The sequence below is a fragment of the Hippocampus bargibanti genome, linkage group LG16, assembly GCF_051943395.1.
Source record: "Hippocampus bargibanti isolate YZ-2025 linkage group LG16, ASM5194339v1, whole genome shotgun sequence".
Taxonomy (NCBI): domain Eukaryota; kingdom Metazoa; phylum Chordata; class Actinopteri; order Syngnathiformes; family Syngnathidae; genus Hippocampus; species Hippocampus bargibanti.
Genome location: NC_142749.1, coordinates 9,029,795 through 9,049,809, shown reverse-complemented (window position 1 = coordinate 9,049,809; position 20,015 = coordinate 9,029,795). Strand labels below are relative to the sequence as shown.

Below are 20,015 nucleotides of genomic sequence, written 5' to 3'. Positions count from 1 at the left end.
TATGAAAAAATATATTTATATTTTAACCACTAGGTTACTCCAGTAAGTTATTACCATACAACCAATTGCAATGTTGAAGCGTACCGTTCAAATATGGCTCCCGTTATACGCATGCCAGGAGCGTTTAAGCGTTGCGAGCGCCGTGTGATTTGCGACTGACTGGCTCAATATGGAAAGTAGTCCCTCATTGGCTTAGAGTGTACACAAGGCTGATTTCCACCAATCAACACTGTTGTGAATATCTATGACGTAACTCAGAGATCTTCCTAAAAGGAGAAACAACTTGTGTCTGAATCAAGTTCACTCAGCGTTGAACTGTCATTGCATTTACCTTTATCAACTATGCGTTGTATTTTATATCATGGAAAATATAGAGGTGGATAAACGACAGCATAGTTATTTCTGATTGTAAGGACGTCCATCGACTTAACCCAGCTAGTTTCGGCGCCATATTTAGTCTTCAGTCTTCCGAGCTACGTCTTTCGTCCCTCTTGGGGACTTTAAACTCTTTACAACTTACCCATGATTCCTCTGAAACGTGTGACCTGTCTCTGGCCTTTTGCTGCGCGGCAGGTAATAGGACCGTATGCAGGCGGTGGTAGGATTAGGTAACTAAATAGCAATAGTCCGCACACCTGACAGGTCTGCAATCGAAGAAGGGATTGATAAAATCAGAGTTGCCACAATGCTTAAATGTAGAACCATGTGGAGAAAGCTTGCTCCTCTTGCCAGAGCCTCGTCAACACTGTGTCGGCAAAATGTGAAGAAAACAGGTATGCAAGAACCACAAAAGCTTGCTGCAATTCTTACTGGCTTGTTAAATCGCTTTTTGACAGCTAATAAACGATGCTAGTTATTGTTCTTTGTTTTTTTCTTAATTCCGCCACCGGCTACCAATTTGATGACTTTTGGGGTGAAGAGTGACCTTCAATTTCCCGATAAAGAGCTAAAGTAGCCAATAAGCGAACGGTGCCGGTACTTTTATCACCTCCGTTATGCATGTGTTTTACTAAAAGTGTCACTTTGTTGTTTTTTGGCTCGCAGCCAATTATGGTTTACCATTGAGGACTGTCATCGACGTGAACACATATTTATGATAAAGGCCGTATTTTGCAGTGGTCTGACAGCTGTTTCGAAGATTGTGATTTAGTGTTTTGGACGCAAAATCATATTTGTAAAGGCAAAGTGACGCTGGTCTCAAGTGCAAGCATGGCTAATGTTGCGGTCTTTGAATGTGTCGTTAAAGTCTCAATCTAATTATTATTATTATTTAAATAGGCCACATTTCAACACCTCAGGATTTCAGGAGGAAATTCTGTATCGCCATAAATTTCGTGGGCTGTGCAGAACAGGATGAGCTGTACACACCGTTATCTGCTTGTGCCTTTCCATGAAAAGTAGAAAATTTCAGAGGTTCAAATCACAAACCATATCTAATGCGCAAATGAAATATAATTAAAATCGTTGATTATAATGTTCAGTATATTATGGAGAACAGAGCTAAATAGTTTCTTTAACATACAATAATGACTTTGTGCACATCTTGTGATGTACAGGAGGATATATTAAGAGACGCCTAAATACAGTATACCATTTTCTCACCATTCACCAACATCCCAAAAGACTTGATAGCAACTGTGAAAACCGATCAAGGTGGTAAATTGGACATTTGTTTTCAGGTTTGCCCAATGCCAGACTGCCTGCACGTGTACCTGCAGCTCATATGGCGACAGGGCCTGCAAAGGGCGGTACGGAGAACCAGCTGTATGTCCTTCTGGTTGGGGCAACCTGCCTTGGTGGCGCAATATACGTGAGTGAGCTTATCTTTACGGTGCATGTACATACACATGCGCAAACACACGTGTTCAAGTGCCATTTGTTTCTTAGTGTAAAAAAAATTAGACCAAAGCAATTTCCGTAACTTTTTCCACCATCAATTGAATTGAGCTGTAGATTCAAAGTCTATTTGTATCCCTCACTGGTCCGTACAGTTGATGGTGTGGATTGTGTTACTCCACAACGCAATAATACTGCTGTCATTTCAGGCATACAGAACTGTGAAAGGAGACCAGCAACGATATCAGGAGCGAATTGCAGAAATCGAATCTCGGCCACATCGAAGCACCAAAGAAGCAACCACAACCGTCCAGTTGGAACCTCCTGGTTAGAAAATGTTATTTTAATTGCTGTTGATTGTTTTTGCAATCTGTGACTAAGGATTTATACTGTAATTTTTTTTTGTAGCCACAGAGACCATTGAAAGAGAAGATAAGTGTTTAGATGAAATAACAAGGGAGCGCAATACATATAGATTTGGTTTAATGTAAAGATAATTATTATTTTCTCTTGTTCCTTTTTGGGTGAAACGAGTAGACTTACCCCAATCAGCAGGATATGTTCCAGTTTCCTCTTTTGAAACCATTGAAACACATTCATATCATTTGTTCATTTTTGAAAACGCTTCTCAATAGTGTTGTGGAATTTGAAGCCTATCTCAGCTACCTTTGGATGAGAGGTGGTTTACTTACTGATCATGAGCAAGTCACATGAAACATAGACAAGCAATCATACACTGACATTCCCACATGTGGACAATTTAAACTCTACAAAATAACTCAGCACACATGATAGAGGAATTTGGGAGGAAGCCCATTCAGTCTGAACAGTATCACTTTGATTTTTTCCAAATTTGGCCTCTTTAATTGCATTTATGTATCTGATATTTTTTTTGGGGGGGGGCAAGTGCCTGAGAAACCACTAGCAATCACTGTTAGAAACTCCGACCAATCACATGTATCTGAAATATTTCTATCACCTCCACCAACTCCCTATTAGCGATATGACCGCTGTCTTTGTAAGCAGCCCAGAAAGCGAGTTGTTTGAGTGATTAAGTCTGTTGTACTTGTCTGTCACCCAGCCATTTCTGCTACTGATGCTGAGACAGCAGCTGCAAGTGATTCGACTGAACCTCCACGAGGTTAGTTGCTGACTTCATGTCTGTATGAGATGTGGCCTTGTGCCTAAATGGTTAGATTCATTCCAAATGTACACCAGCAATGTTTTTGCTCTTTGTAAATATATTGTGACAACAACTGGGCAACTTGGATAATGCCATTTGATGGACTTTCTAAATTTTGAATTCAACCAAAATTATATTAGTACTCCTTTGATGATGTATAATGTAAAGCATCCTTCAACACTTAGATGCTAGAGTCCTTTCAACAAAATATTCCATTTTGATATCACCTTTTCAAGAGTTTGTACCATTAAAATTGTTGACGATAGTGTACTATAAATGTCGTTTGAGGCCTCAGGGGTTAAACAAGCCATAACAAGGCTTGTGATTGGTTCCATGTGTTTTTGTGGTTCAACTATTTTTGTCAATTGTGTCTAATTCATGGGATTGTTTCCAACGTACATGTTGTCTTGTCGGAAGTTGCACTTCCAAATGGACTACTGCTTCATTTGGATTGAAAGGGAACTTTTACAATTTAACGTTTAACTGTGAAAACGTGTTATGACATGCAGGAAGTGGTTTACTTGAACCGGGGAGCATCCCGCTATGATTCATTAGACAACGCATTGTCTGTAGTCATATTACCTGGGCCAGCAAATGCACGAGTCTTTGTGCTTGTCCCCATTAAATAGTCACCGAAAGTTCTTAGTCCAGACTCAAATATCAGGTAAACCTCTGCTAGAAGTGACACCTAAAGCAGCAGCAGAAGCGCCTTCTGATATGCTAATTAAAGAGGATAAGTCTTGTTAAGAAAGGATTTGACATCCTTTATGCCAGTATTTGAGGGCACGTCAGCGGTTTAGTTGAACGAGATGGTAAAATGCCTCCAATCACAGTCACAGGCTAATAACTAACATTATAACACTACTACCAGAACCCCCGTCCGAGCCAGGCCCAGCTAAGCAACCCGACCTGTCCCCGTTGCCTATTGTGAAGACTGGTAAGTTCCTCCAGGTCATTGGCATTGAACCGGCAAGCTAAACCTGTAACATCTTTGATACTTTATTTTGTCATCACCTCTTATGCCGCTTTGGTTCACACCAACAGAACTTGCAGCAGAGGCTCCTGTGGCAGAAAGTGGTAAGATATATTTCCACCATTATCTGGACCCAAAAAAAAAAAAGCGGAGAGACCCACAATTCTCTGACTCTGCCTGACATGTAAGCTGCAGGACTTGACACTGCACAGCCTTCAGTGACTCTGCTGCCACACGCCCCCTACCTCCTCATTGGTGGAGGCACTGCCTCCTTTGCTGCTGCCCGCTCGATTAGAGCCAGAGACCCCGGCGCCCGTGTGAGTTTGAGCTTGGCTGCATAGTAGCTTCATATCCCTTGTCGCTAAGCTTTTTTTTCCTCTCACCTCGACAAACAGGTTTTGATTGTGACGGAGGAGCCGGACCTCCCGTACATGAGACCGCCTCTGTCCAAGGAGCTGTGGTTCTCTAATGACCCAGATGTGACAGATACACTGCGTTTCAAACAGTGGAATGGAAAAGAACGAAGGTATTTTGCTTATCTGTCCAGTTTGTGCTATTTGCCATGAATGCAAAAAAAATGACATTGACTAAATTTCTTTTTATCTTCCAGTATCTATTTCCAACCACCATCGTTTTACATTACCCCAGAGGAATTGAGTAATGCAGAAAATGGGGGCGTGGCTGTTCTCACAAGCAAAAAGGTTGGTCTGGGATTGTTTCTCAATCGATATACTGGATTAGTAAATTCCCTTGGCGAAGGTAAATTGTGCTGATCTGATTTTATTTGACAAACAAAACATATTTCATACCAGGTCGTTCACATGGACGTGAGGGGAAACAAAATAAAACTCGACGACGACACTGAAATTTCCTATGACAAATGCTTGATTGCTACAGGTAGGTCACATCACCATAATCATGTCCTTTCAGCAACTGTTTGCAATTTGCAAAAGCTAATTTCAAGGTATGTAAGGCGGCGTTCCAAGAAATCTACAAGTCGTAGACCGAGCAGGAGAGGAGGTGAAGAAGAGGACAACTTTGTTCCGTAAGGTCAGTGTCATCATAAAAAAAAATATGCTCGAGATTCTCTTATTTTGAGATGCTTCCGAATGTGACAACTACTCCATTCTGCATTTCCTCCACTCCAGATTGATGACTTCCGATCTTTAGATAAAATCTCTAGGAGCATCAAGTCCATCACAATCATCGGCGGCGGCTTCTTAGGCAGCGAGCTGGCCTGTGCCCTTGGCAGGAGATGTAAGGCAAATATCATGAAGAGTAGAAAACATTTAATGCAGCAAAGTTACTCGTGACTTCTCCCATTTCAGCTCATGATTCTGGTCTGGAGGTCATACAGATGTTCCCCGAGAAGGGCAACATGGGCAAAGTTCTGCCCGAGTATCTCAGCAATTGGACGACCGAGAAAGTCAAAACAGGTCTGCCTCTGTTTTCCTTTGGAGCTTAGCTAAACGTCCTTTAGTTTTTATTGGACAGCATTGTCAATTTGATCTTCTAGAGGGTGTAAAAATCATCTCAGAAGCCCTCGTCAAGTCCGTGACCTGCAAAGAGGATCAATTAGAAATAAAACTAAAGGATGGTCGATTGGTAAGTGCAGTGCACTTTCGAGGATGCAACTTTTTTTCTTCTTTTTTTTTTAAATGTCTCCCTCAACTACCCATACTTCATGTTATAGGTAAAAACTGACCACGTGGTTGCAGCCGTTGGGCTGGAGCCCAATGTTGACCTTGCCAAGTCTGCGGGTCTGGAGGTGGACTCGGATTTTGGTGGCTACCGTGTCAATGCGGAGCTGCAAGCTCGCTCCAACATTTGGGTGGTAGGTTATTTTTGAAAGCGATTGCTTCAGTAAATCACTTGTTCATTATTATTTAGCAATGGATACATTTCATCTGTAAACAAATAGAGATTTTTGAATGAACAAACTCAAAAGGATGGTTTAGATAACAGTGTCAAACATACGGCCCACGGGCCGGAACCGGCCCCCAAGGGGGCTTGATCAGGCCCGCAGGATAATTCAAAAGTGGAAAAAATGCAAAAATGACATGGAATTGATATTTTTAATGAGGTGCAATTTAAGGATTGTCCACGAGAGGTGTAGAGTGGTACTGTTTCGATCAACGTAGAAGAAAACAGCTGTCTTTTTTTTCAACCGCGGTTTCAACACCCTCATTAGCCAAAATGTCATTATCCAAACAGAGAAAAGTAGATGTGTGTAGAATTTTCTATGAAAAATGAACCATGTCATACTTTTTAGAGAGATGCGTGGGAAACATTTATTTAGCCATATTAAATATTACTCAACAGTAAAATAGTAAGTTTAAAATATTTAATTCGGTTTAAAATTGTTAAAATATTAAATGTAACTGTTAACGCTAATATTAGCTTGTAATATTCTAACCAAACAAATTTCAACAAGTTTCTGTATTGAAGGAATGATATTTGGTTATTTATAGCATTTATGGTTTAATTGTAATGGTCCGGCCCACTTGACATCTACCGAGGCCATATGTGGCCCACGATGTGAAATGATTTTGACACCCTTGGTTTAGATCAGGGGTCTCAAACTCAAATGACCCGGGGGCCGCTGAAGGCAGAGTCTGGGTGAGGCTGGGCCGCATCAGGATTTCCACAAGAAAATCACAGATAAAACATTCCAATGTTCTCAAACTCTTTATTTTTAACACACAAAAAACGAATTAAATGAATAAATGGAAAAATGAATACAAAAGAAATTAACCAGTCATAAATAAATAAAAGAATTATAATGATCATAAGGCAGATACAGACGACTGAAAAAAACCCACAGGAAAACTAATTATTTTAATAAAGTTTCAAATGTCTGTAGTCACAGTTCTTTAACCTTTAACTTTCTTCACATAAAGAAAATATTGAACAGGAACTGTCCTAAACATGGCTTCTCTACCTTCCTACTTGTTCAGCTCCACACACAAGTTTCATTCATATCAATCATGCGGGCCGCACAAACATTAATCTTTCATATCAAGGCGGGCCGCAAAATATTCTTTCGGGGGCTGCAGTTGGCCCGCGCGCTGCGAGTTTGAGACCACTGGTTTAGGTTATAAATTGCGATTGATTACACTGAAAAGAGATGCCCATCAGTTGCGGTACGTTGGCCCCCTCTTGTGATGAATTGAAGTCATGGCACTAAAAAGAAGGTTTTACTCAGCGAGATGCAAAAACATTTTTTTATATTAGGTTTTATTTTTAAGAGTGAAAACCCTGTGTGGTGTAACGTAAAAACACTTTTAGTGTAATCCAGGCCCATGATGCTCTCGGGTGTCCTCTCATTCATTCAGGCGGGAGACGCCGCATGCTTTTACGACATACGGCTGGGCCGCAGACGGGTGGAGCACCATGATCACGCTGTCGTCAGTGGCCGACTAGCCGGGGAGAACATGACAGGAGCCAACAAGCCTTACTGGCATCAGTCTATGTTCTGGTCTGTGTTAGCGAGTCAGCGACTTATTTTATTATCTTAATGAAAAGTGTAAATATATTTCATAAATCTGTCTGTCTTGTCTTTAAATTGAAAAAAAACTCAATTATTGGTTGATTGTGGCACCCATATCGGCAGACACTTGGCTCTTACTAAGTCTTTGTGTCCTAAACAGGAGTGACCTGGGTCCTGACGTAGGATACGAGGCCATCGGGATTGTGGACAGCAGTTTGCCCACTGTCGGGGTCTTTGCCAAAGCCACAGCCAAGGATACACCAAAAGCTGCCACCGAAAAATCAGGTACTGTATGAAGCAATAAAATATCTAACTAGTATTCCTCATAGTATCGCAACTCTTTATTCATACATACCTCTACTACATTTCCAAATTTTTGACAATTGTCTTGCAGGAACTGGCATCCGCTCAGAAAGTGAAACGGAAGCCGTGGCGTCGAGTGCTGTGGCCTCCTCTGCACCTGCTCCCGCCGTCACGCACAAAGACGATTACGGCAAAGGAGTCATCTTCTACCTGCGAGACAAAGTGGTGGTGGGCATCATCCTGTGGAATGTTTTCAATCGGATGCCCATTGCGAGAAAGGTCAGTTATCTTATTTAGTTAATTTAACTCATTGACTGCCAGACGATGTGCGAAAATGTGTCCTATCGAATGCCAGAGTTTTTGTTATTGTCACTCAAATTGCAGGACCCACAGAATATTGAGTTTTAGGACTGCATAAACATTCAATTCAGCGTAAGCGTCCTCTTTTTTCATCAGAAAAAAGGGATAATTTCTAAATTATATGGGTCTGGAGTTATATGATTTTGAAATTAGGGCGGCTCTCCAAAATACAATGCAATACATACCTATTGGTTTATATAGCGCTTAAACAACGGCTGAAGCTGGACCTAAGCGCAACTTGGAAAAAAGGGAAATGCTGCCCCCTCATGGAAAGGAAAAACATTGCCAGAGGTCTTACTAGCGCTTTATCTGCACCCTGCAAGAAAAACCAAAACCCAAACAAATTCGGGAATGGCGCTCCAAGTCATATTTTCAGTTCCCGAATAAATTTGGGGATGGCAGTGAATGAGTTAATGATCAAAGATTGGAGTTTTTTTAAGACATCTTTTTTTCATATGTAGATTATCAAGGATGGAGAGGAACATGCAGACCTAAATGAAGTCGCCAAGCTGTTTAACATCCACGAGGATTAGGACTTTGGAGACCATTAACAATGGAGTGAAACATTTTATGAACTTTGTCCTTTGCGATAGCTGAACAATGTTTCTGTAAATTGTATGATTTCAGCAAATTATTTTCATACGACAGTCGAAATTTCTAAATATTGACCGGAATTCCTCCTCCCGCGCAGTTATACCCGAAAAGAAAAGCACTTGATACAAACATTTCTCTCTCCAACTCCTGGTCACAGTGTCATGGTCACACAACATGGCGACACAGCAGCTTGTTGAGAGAAACCCTGAAATAAAATCTATTTCTAAATCAGAGTTATCCCCTTATTCTCGCATGGAACTCATGTGAGATGCGTTGACCTCAAGGGATTGTTGTACTCTGTATGCTCAAGTTCAAGATGCAGCAAAACGGACCAAGGCAAGTCACCCTTGGATTCGTGTCACTTCATAAACAATTAAATCAGCATGTAGTTTAACTAAGAATCAAAGCGATCTGCTCTGCTGCAACCGTAGAAAAAAAGCGCCGTGGCCTACTTATGTTGTCTGGAGGTAAAAACGCTCAAGCATGCAGAACCACTTTTCTTCTTCTCCTTTGAGTTCCCCTCCTTATTAGTAATACATCCCTGTTTACACATCGCACACATTTCTTATTCTATTTGACACTGAAGGCTCCACAGCCAATTGAGGCAGACTTGCAGCAATAATGGGCCGTCTCTTCGTTTCCTATTCATTTTACATGATCAAGTGTGTGGAGCAATGAACATGAGCTCCCACATTTATATTTACATTTTTTTCTTCCCCACACCCCCTCAACCCCTGCTCATTCAAAGATGCACCCAGCAAACCGGAAACATCGGACATCTCTGCTTGAGGTAGAAAAATCTGATAGCCACTGCTACTAACAGAAATGTGAACTGCACAGCAAACATTGTGGAAAATTCCTTGCAACTGCTTCAAATTTAAAACTAATCAGCTTCTAAAACGTCCTAAATTGGCGTTTTGTTTAAAATGTGTCAAAATAGGATATTCGGATGTTCAGTACAAGTGCTCTAAATGTTATGCTTTGAAGATTTTTGAGAAATGTTCAAATGTAGTTTTGCACAGCGAAAACTTTTTATGGGCCGTATCATGTTTGAAAATGGATTCATATAAATTGTGGCAAGTCGTTCTGTTCGTCAATTTAAATAAATGCATTTACTGTCTCTTTAAATATTCTTGCAGTGGTTCCTTGAACATGCATGACCATAAAAAAGGCAGAGAGATAGAGTAAGAGAGAGAAAGCTACAAACACAAGCAGTGGGGTTGGAGGGGGGAAACTACCCAGGATTTCTGAATTATACAGCAGCAGTGTCCTGTAGTTTACACCTGCTGCGGGAGAGGGAAGGAGGAGCTGCTGAGGAGGTCAGACGACGGCTTTAGCTGGAGGACTAACAACAAGTTCCCAGCATCTGCATTTGTCTTTCTCTTCTGTTTTATTTTCCCTCCAGAGTTGGGACCCTTTTTGTTTCCAGGATGCAACTGCACGCCTTGTATTTGCTGTGGGCTCCTTGTGTCTTTTTTCTGGAAAGCAGGTATTGTAACATTTTTCATGACATCACACCCTGTTTGCATAAGTAAGCTTTTTGATGTTTTTTTTTTGGGAGAAAGATGATTTTCTGTGCAGCCTGACAAAAACAAAGTCAATTATATGTGCCTCGCTGACGACATTATTTCCTTATTTAATCAGTTACAAGGCCATCTTTAAAATGTGAGTCAATATCGATTTAAGCCTAAATTCTGTATTTTCATGACAGCAATTAAAAAGCAACTGAATATTAGCTGAAATATGAAATGCATCATACTGTATCATGGCGTCATGAGAATAATTGCGATCCCCCAAAAAATTGCCATCTTGAAAGAAAAAAAACATGCATGTGTTGCCAAATATGGCAATGTGGTCGTCGCCCCAGCAGGTCAGTCTTGTGTAAGGACATGAAGTTACCTGGCGGTGCATCCAGACCGCCCTCACCATCTGATTTTCTGGACAAGCTGATGGGTCGCACATCTGGCTACGACGCTCGCATCCGACCCAACTTCAAAGGTAATGCCGAATGCGCTGGGAGAAGAGTCCCTGTCGTGACAGGTGTGAGGAAACTTTGCCGCTCAATTTGTTCGACAATGTGGGCATTGACGCGGCACAAATCTCTGACAGATGGGTCAAGGGACACCAGAGATGCTGCAGGCTGGGATGCTTTCCACACGAGCCCGATGTGTTTTTTTTTGGTCACTGTTTTACTGTTGACCCACACCCTTGGGTTGTGATATTTTTACACTTCCTTCAGATCCTTTTAATTTGAAAAGCACAGCAGTATCTGTGTTTGTTACCCCACAGGCCCATTTAAGTCCAATCCTGATCTCCAGCTCGAAATGACGCTAGAAGATTCTCTCTGACACACTTTACCCTACACAAGTCTCCAGGGTTGATGTCAATGCATATTTCATATCATATTTGATACTTCTCTCCACTCCGTCGTCGGTGCATGCTGAGCAAAATCCCAACAGATTATCTATAAATACACTAATGTTAAGAAAGTAGAATCAATAAATTATCGCCTCTGGGGAAATGAGGCACTTAAATATTTCATGTTTAGTTGTCAACATATAGGCTACACGACGGGAATGTACCAGAATTCCTGGATGGTTGTGTTTATTAAAAACTTCGTCATATTAGAGACATAAAGCAGTGTTTGTGACCACGTTGTGGAACATTGCGCCCCTTTTAGGACCTCCTGTGAACGTCACCTGCAACATCTTTATCAACAGCTTTGGCTCCATCACTGAAACCACCATGGTGAGTTTCAAATGATTTATTTTTTTGTTAGTGAATTTGATAATTCAGTATTTTTCTAAAATAGTATTACTTTGCACTATTTTGGTCAATTTCATTATGTTAGGGTGTCAATCTTACTTTGCTCCTGTTACACACATATAGATTGGCATCATTGGCATCCCCCTTATTTAATTACCATTTAAGAATGTGACTGAATATTTTATTACGATTTAAAAATATTAATGTGAGTTAATGTTTTTATTTTATTATTTCTTTTAACACTTCAACACAGAATAAACTTAGCAATATCAATCCTTGAATATTCTTTGACACATCTATAAAATGTAAAATCTCAAATGGAGTTTCCATACTAAGGTTTTTAAAATGGCTCCCCAAAAAAGAACCTTACCTTATTTATGAGGCCTGAACTCTTTCTGAGGTGTTTTATTTATTCACATTTAGAGATAGTGTGACTCATGTATTTTCGAAAATACTTAAAAGGGGGCCTTGTTAAATATTCATTGTCATAATTAAAAGTGAAGTTTGCTGCTGTTTTAGATGATGAGCACACAAGCCTGGAAATGTCCAGATTTTGTACAGCCTTTTATTTTGGCTTTACCTATTCACCTGTTTACAGATTGGATTGGATTAGATTTGCCTTTATTGGTCTCGCAGTGGAGAAATTTACATTTCGCAGCAGCAAAATTATGAAAGAAATGAAAGTAGAAAAGCAAACTACAGGAGCTGAAAGGCAGCCACTCTCGCGGCACCGTCTGATGGCAGAATTGCTTGCTTCTTAAAGCAGACATTTTTTTGAATTGCAGTCTGGACAGTTGTGAGTCACCCATCATCCTGCTTGGGTGACTGATAGGCAACACAAAGTTACTTTTTTATTTGTATATCCAACAGTACTCATTTCATATGCTAGGAAAATTTGTCTTCATAAATCATTCTACTTCAGTTCATCCAGTATTAGTTTGGGATGAATATACTGTAAAACATGAAAGGTCTTAACACGGTGATGCAAATAATGTGGTCCATCTTCGGGCCTCTTAAAAAAAATCATGACTTGATTACAATTGTTATTCAAACCTCTAACTATTCCACGCATCAAAATGATTGCAGGACTATCGACTAAACGTATTCCTACGCCAGCAGTGGAACGACCCTCGACTGGCATACAGAGAGTACCCGGATGACTCGTTGGACCTGGACCCGTCTATGTTGGACTCCATTTGGAAGCCCGACTTGTTCTTTGCGAATGAAAAGGGAGCGAACTTCCATGATGTTACCACTGACAATACACTGCTCAGAATATTCCAGAATGGAAATGTCCTCTACAGCATCAGGTAATCCACAACACAGTCTGCATTTTACTAACAAATGACATTTCCTATTGTATTTTGTGTTTTTGTGTTTTACATATTATACACATGATTTTGGTCCAATGAAGTTAATTTGAGAACTGATAGTTTCTCGTGGCATTTTATGCTGGTTAGGATTTTTCTACTCAACCCTAGTACTGTATTTTATTAGATAACATTTCTCAAGAATGGGGAAAAAACATTGATACATCTGCACCCATGAATATATGTACTTCTCCAACAGCTGGTTTTAATATCTGGCCTCATATTCTTTTTCCACTCCAGTTCAGATGAGTTGTAATTGGTGTCCAGCTAATCCCGTGAACACGTTCATGGTAAACAATAACTGCAGGCTACATACACTCGTCGCTAGAGTGACACGGAAGCAGTGTGGCAGAATAATCAGGGAACATAGTACAGTATAAGTAGATGAGAAGAAATATGAAGCCTGATTACATTTTGGCAAACATAATATAGAAAATGCATTTGAAAATCTGATGACCAAAAAAATTACTAATAATAATATTAAATACATAAAAAATTGTTTGTATGATCTACCTGGCTAAGATTTGTAAAACCAAATAAGGCTCCGTTTTTTTCCCCTCATTTTAAAATGGTCCCTACTATACTTCAAATTGCAGCTTCTTCCAGCAGGTGGACTTAAAACGCAAAGCCTCAGCTTACAAAGCTACACATTTTGATCACCTAGCAGGGCGAATGAAGCAATATTGATCAATACACAGGCCAATAAAAACATTGCTCAAGGCCATTGACGCCCATGCAGCAGTTTAAAATGAATTCTGTAATATTAAATATAGAATGCAGAAAGATAGAAAAAAACTGTATCATGGGCCACTGCCCAGACTGCTGAATTAATGGCTATTGCTCAGACCTAAAAAAAGAAAGAAAAACAGAATGATTCAAATGCAATGTGCCATCTATGTCCTCCAGGCTGACATTAACCCTCTCGTGTCCCATGGATCTAAAGAACTTCCCCATGGACAGCCAGACGTGTATCATGCAGTTGGAGAGCTGTGAGTGACTCTCATTTCAAAGCCAGCTGACGACATCGCATTGAATTCTGCAAAAAAAACAAGCTTCTTTCTCTCATCTAGTTGGTTACACCATGAATGATCTCATTTTTGAATGGCTGGACGTGGGCGCTGTGCAGGTGGCTGACGACCTGGTGCTCCCTCAGTTTGTGCTAAAAGAGGAACAAGGCCTTGGCTATTGCACCAAGCATTACAACACAGGTAAAAAAAACAACATTCAGCACCTTTGAGGACCTGTGTCACTTTACTTCTAATGAGCCCGTTAGTTGGTACCTGTATCTCCTCCTGTGGTTAGGTAAATTCACCTGCATTGAAGTCAAATTCTACCTGGAGCGCCAGATGGGCTACTACTTGATCCAGATGTACATCCCCAGCTTGCTCACTGTCATCCTTTCCTGGGTGTCTTTCTGGATCAACATGGATGCAGCTCCAGCCAGGGTTGGGCTGGGCATCACCACGGTGCTCACCATGACTACGCAGAGCTCCGGCTCCAGAGCGTCTCTGCCAAAGGTTGGACTCCTTGCCCTTGTGACACGTAGAACCGTATATGATTTGAAGTGGCTTGCAGTGGTTAAAGGCACGGTTGGTTCTGTTAATGATGACCTCATTCCAACTACATGACAATATTAGATTAGATTAGCCCCTATTTCAAACTCAGATAACTCCCATATAATTTAGGAATGTACTTTTTTTCTGATGAAACAATCAGAATCAGAATACCTTTATTCGTCCCGCAATGGGGAAATTTGCAGTCCACAGCAGCAATTGAAGAGGGATGGGGTTGGGGGGGGAGTGAAAGGATAGAAAACAATATATTAGATATAAGAGAGCCTAAGGTTTCTTATGCTGGATTGAATGTTTATGTAGTCCAAAAATTCAATGTTTTGTGGGCCCTGCAATTATGGTGAAAATGACAAAAACCGTGGCACTGGAGTGGACACATTTTTGCACATCGTCTGCCAGTGTTTGAGTTCATTGGAATTTAACAACAACAAAAATGATCAAAACAAGGTATAGGAGATGTAAGGATGGAGAGATAGGTAGATGACAGTCACCAAAAGTATATTGATTAATCCCCATTTGGGAAATGTATTCTAATTGTGAAAAGAAATGGCAATAATCAATAACAATAAAATATACAACGCATTTAACACCTTGTATTCACATGTATTGTATTGCTTATTCTTCCACATTCTAGTCTTCATCACAACAGATTAGATTAGATTAGATGAGACTTTATTTGTCTCACGTTGGAGAAAATTACATTTCACAGCAGCAAAAACAAAATACAGGAGCTGCTGTAAAGGCAGCCACTCTCGCAGCGCTATCTTGAAGTAAAAAAAAAAATAAACAAAATAACAATGTGACACAACTCAAAAGACGCAGACACTCTTCAATCATTAGCACTTTCTGCACCCTCTTTGTTGCATGAATTAGTTCTCGTTGAAAGAGGAGAGGATCAAAGCATCCTTTTCACCGGTGGAACACGGACGTCATGGTGGAATGTGAATGTCTACTATAAGCTCTAAATTTTGAAAGCAAATATGAAGCTGTAACGTGTGTCTGACATCTCCTGTCCCACATAAATCCGCTTCAATTCCAAGCTGCGGCACATACACATCAGCACCTTGATCTGGTTTGATACTTTATTTGTTGGTTCCCTTAATAAATGTTTTATACCACAACGATCTATTAAAACATGGCTGCTACTACGGTTACCTTCTCTTGAGCGACCATAGCGCAGTCAAGTCAGAATATGTTCCCTGGCAATGCATACAGAAAGGAAACAACGCATTGAGGAAGGTGGTTTATGGCTTTTGAGGTTTGCAGCTTGTGGTTGCATTTTGTGGAGGCGACATGTCAGAACGTGGTGTTCCACTTTAAATCAACAGTGGCAAGAGGAAAATGACTGCTTCTTCTCCACCCTTTAAGACCAGCGTTATATAGACTCTTTGGATTAATGTGTCATGTCACTATGTCACTAAAGCATGCGCTATATCCTCCTTTCCTCAGGCGAGATGATGCAACATGTGTGTTTACTTAGGAAAACTCCACCCTAAGTGAAATGCCTCCGAGGTGCCAGTGGTAGCCATGATGCGAGCTGCTTGCAGATTCCTCTTTGGCTTGAGGGATGCGAGGCCGTAATTCTTTGTGCCGCTAATGTGGAGAGAAAAACACCTTTCGATTCAATTATTTATTTCACACTCGGCTAAATGGTGTAAAATACGACCCCAATAACGATACAACAACTTAGAAACAAATGTTTATGTAAAATAACATCATGCAAAAATAAAAGATGACACGTGCTTTTGTGTCAAATTTCACTATATTTAACCCGACGCTTTGTATTGATGTCCAAAATGTTTATTATAGAACACTGTGAAGATTGAAAAACATTTAAAACAACAATCGACATTACTACAATATGTTCGACAAGACATACAGTAATAAGCAAATTAATAATGCACCGTGTGCACCATATAAATCGTAAGTAGACAAACGTTAATGACGTAGACTTGATCGTTCTCCTTCTCTGGTGATTTCTCTCGCACATCAAATCATGTGACGTGGAACCGGAATTGATCATGACAAAATATTTTCAATAAAGTATTGAGGAGGATTTTAAGAAAAACATAGACACGAAGATTCACATAGAAACGTTAAACACTTACAAAACAAGACCAAATGAATTATATTTTTGTCGTCAACCAATGACAATATTGGCGCCAGTTATATTCACTAAAGGTTAAAATGTCATAAAAACCGCTGCATCATTTATTTATTATGAATTCTTCTGTGTTTGGCTGGCAGAGAACAAATAGCAGTTCTGACCAAATTCGGAGTGCAAGTGAGTTTTTGTGTATCAAATGTTTTTTTTGTGCAGGAAGTGAAAATGTGTACAATGTTATATACGTACAGTATAGTTTAAAGGGTGTTGATGGATAGATAGATATCTCTTAATGTTGCTGTGCCGATGACCATTTTGTATTTGGGAGCCTTTTACTGAGCATCTTCATCTTTATTGAGTTCATAGAGTTGCTTGTTCTGTAGCCACACGGGGACATAAGCCAGTGTCTTCTTGTGCCAGTGCCAAGCCCGGATAAATACAGAGGGTTGTGTCAGAAGGACATCCGACGTAAAAGCTTGGCCCAAAGAAACATGTGAATCAAACCTCTGAAGATGGAGGACACTGATTCGCTGTGGCGACCCATCGAAGGGCAAAGCCGAAAGGGAAAGAAGAAGAAGAGTTTAAAGCGTGTTTTGGGACCTTATTAAGACATTTCTGTTTTTCCAGGTATCCTATGTAAAAGCCATCGACATCTGGATGGCGGTGTGCCTCCTCTTTGTGTTTGCCGCACTTTTGGAGTACGCAGCCGTTAATTTTGTATCCCGGCAGCACAAGGAATTCTTCAGACTTCGGAAGAAGCTGAGAGAGCAAGAGCGGCAACGGACAGTGAGTGCAAACCACCCACTCAGGCGCAGCCCCTAGGGCAGCTGTCACCTGCAATTCCCTCCGCCCGCCGATGCGCGAGCTCCACATCTCAGCTGCATGTTGCGCGGCCGACAGCGTTGACCTGTGATTAATTTAAGGCGTCACCCTTTTCCACTCTCGGCTGCGCACACCTTAACATCTTGCTAGTTCGTCTCATGGGAAAAAAATGTGGTGAATGTGCTTTAGGTCTTGTTTTGAATGAAAAGGATTCCTCGAGAGAAGAAGCGCAGTGAGACCAAAAGCAGGTTTCATAACTGCGTTCAATATTTATATTGTGGTCCTCAAAGCATTTGCACGGGTCATTTGCATTTATTTGTCAGGATGACAACGCAACGCTTCCGATTACTTTTCCTTCACGACTCTGCTAATGGACACAAATATACAGTTGGATGATTCCTTGAACACCATATGCCTGTTCTCTTTCTCTCTCTTCCATTAGCAGGGAAGTGGAGAGAGTAAGACGTCAGGCAACGATGCGGCTCACGGGAGCGCAGGGCAGCAGTGCAGTGCCTGTGCTCGGGTACGTGCACGCCGCCACCGCCTGTTTTGCTTGAAAACAACAAGATACAAAGACAACACAACACAAATCTCTAATCACTCATTTTCTCTTTCAGGAAGAGGAGCTCGCACGTCAGGGTTTACTCTTTCACACTTTTGGTCTTGGACTTGCTACTGCTCCAGAAATGGATGCAACTCCGGTCTTTGCTGACCTTCCTCCTGGTTTGGGCTACTATGACATTAGGCGGCGTTTTGTGGACAGAGCCAAGAAAATTGACACCATCTCTCGCGCCGTATTCCCCATGAGCTTTCTTATGTTTAATGTCCTCTACTGGCTCACGTACAAGGTCCTACGGCATGAAGATGTCCAATTAAAACTGTGAGCTCACAAGAAGGATCATCGGGACACTGGACGGTGTCACTCAAGCGTTAACAGGCCTCAGCTGACCCGTGCAACGTGTCGTGACTGCATGTCAGCTGTCGTTAACATACTCCACAACTAAGGTCCTCTTATTTAATCTTATAATTTCTACTTTGAAAGCTCTACTTTACAAGAAATTCACTTCTTGTTTGCACTCAAGAGCCAGACTGTTTAGCACACATTAGTTAGTAATATTGGAGAATGACTTTTCATAACTTCACCAGCATTTGGACTGCTGAATGCTTGCGTTTCCTAATTCTCAGGCTGGGTGGTCATTTTCACACCCCACCGACTATTTTGCAGTGCAGCAGCACAATCTAATGAATAACAAATTCTGCTCTCATCATCTATTTTAAACTATTGTATTTTCTGGGATATAAGGCGAACCTTCAACGAATGACATATTTAAAAACATTTTCCATACATAAGGTGGCACCGCATTATAAGGGGCACCTTCAATGAATGACATATTTTAAAACATTTTCCATACATAGAGCGCACTGGATTATGAGACGCACGGTCATCTTTTAAAAAACTTGTTTCTTTTAGGTATGCTTTAAAGGGCAGAAAATCCAGAAGTTTTATTTCAAATTACAAAGATTTATTGTACACTTTTTAAAAATGTTATTTAGAGGAAAACTCTCTCGGCCATACAGCTCAAAGTATCTTACTACATTTTTACTGTACTGTATAATTATCCAGTATACGTGAGATAAGTGTTATTGAATTTTAATTTTACAGTCATTCATTTTTTTGTGATTGTATTTCACACATCTTAACACTGCACTCCATCAGACCGAGAGTTGTTTCTAATGTTTGAAGTATTATTATTGCCATAATATTATTGGATTACAAACGGCCTACAGGAACATTAGGTACAGAAAAGAGTATAAACTACTATCATAATTGAAAATATTATGAAAGTAATACTTCTTGGACAGATGTTGATTAGGTGATAGCAACAGAGCAGGCTTTTCAACTCTGCTGGAAACAACAGGATATATTTTATTTTGTCATACAGTTAGTTTATCTCACAATGTATCGCCACATTTTCCCTATTCCTTGCAAAGGGAGCGGCTCATGTCGTTTTGTAATGTATTTTAATGTCTTTCAATAAATGCAATTGAGTCGAGATCTAATGACATATTTAATATTTGTCCGTCTAGTGATCATGTGCCTGCGTGTTAAGTTTTTAAACTGATGTATATTTTTTGTTTTTTGACTTTAATGTTGCAGCCTCCTTGCCTGTATGACCAGATGGCAATGTTGTTCTTATGCTGATTTATCGTGTGCGTCCAAATACGCGTTTTGTGTTAAAACCAGTGGAAATTTCTTGGATTGGCTGGTTCATGGCAGCCAGTCTAAAATGTCCCGAGGTCTGATGATGAGCGCATTCGTTCTTGTGTGCCTCGCGATTAGCTGTTCAGGGTGTGCCCAGTCTATTGCCTAAATACAGTTGAGATTTCCACACCCACGACCGTCGTGGGGATACAATGATAACATGGATGGATTAGTCACGGGTGTGTTGGAACCGATTCCAGCTGTTTTTGGGCAGTGGGCGGGGTGGACCCTGAACCTGTTGCCATCCAATCGCTGTTTTCTACTCTTACCATTAGTTAATCTAATCACATTATTTTTTTGTTCTCGATCAGAGAATAATAGCAAGTTAATAAAATAAAGGAAATTAGGTTTCAAAATGTTGGACATAACTGTCGATTGAC

At 40.6% G+C, this 20,015-nt stretch overlaps 2 protein-coding genes across 6 annotated transcripts; both read left to right on the top strand.

Moving 5' to 3' along the window:
* Positions 1–533: 533 nt before the first annotated feature.
* Positions 534–8,967, top strand: aifm1 (apoptosis inducing factor mitochondria associated 1). Of its 2 annotated transcripts, none has more exons than XM_089016958.1 (19): positions 534–773; positions 1,680–1,810; positions 2,046–2,163; positions 2,918–2,977; positions 3,891–3,956; positions 4,064–4,096; positions 4,188–4,309; positions 4,388–4,518; positions 4,603–4,693; positions 4,805–4,889; positions 4,966–5,042; positions 5,141–5,249; positions 5,321–5,428; positions 5,509–5,597; positions 5,686–5,826; positions 7,328–7,470; positions 7,643–7,767; positions 7,877–8,064; positions 8,607–8,967. In XM_089016958.1, the coding sequence occupies exons 1-19, from the start codon at positions 686–688 to the stop codon at positions 8,676–8,678; spliced, it is 1,977 nt and encodes a 658-aa protein (XP_088873084.1). In that variant the 5' UTR covers positions 534–685; the 3' UTR covers positions 8,679–8,967. The 2 variants fall into 2 exon arrangements, with proteins under 2 accessions (XP_088873084.1, XP_088873083.1); XM_089016957.1 differs by having other exon boundaries at positions 4,182–4,309.
* A 148-nt stretch (positions 8,968–9,115) lies between these two features.
* glra4b (glycine receptor, alpha 4b) lies at positions 9,116–19,421 on the top strand. 4 transcript variants are annotated; one of them, XM_089016961.1, is made up of 11 exons: positions 9,116–10,058; positions 10,145–10,228; positions 10,610–10,737; positions 11,420–11,487; positions 12,592–12,815; positions 13,782–13,864; positions 13,946–14,083; positions 14,178–14,392; positions 17,178–17,336; positions 17,815–17,895; positions 17,990–19,421. In XM_089016961.1, exons 2-11 carry the CDS (start codon positions 10,170–10,172, stop codon positions 18,254–18,256), a joined length of 1,422 nt encoding a protein of 473 aa, XP_088873087.1. In that variant the 5' UTR covers positions 9,116–10,058; positions 10,145–10,169; the 3' UTR covers positions 18,257–19,421. The 4 variants fall into 4 exon arrangements, with proteins under 4 accessions (XP_088873087.1, XP_088873086.1, XP_088873088.1 ...); XM_089016959.1 differs by having other exon boundaries at positions 10,051–10,058; positions 10,607–10,737; XM_089016960.1 differs by having other exon boundaries at positions 9,116–10,228.
* Positions 19,422–20,015: the final 594 nt, after the last annotated feature.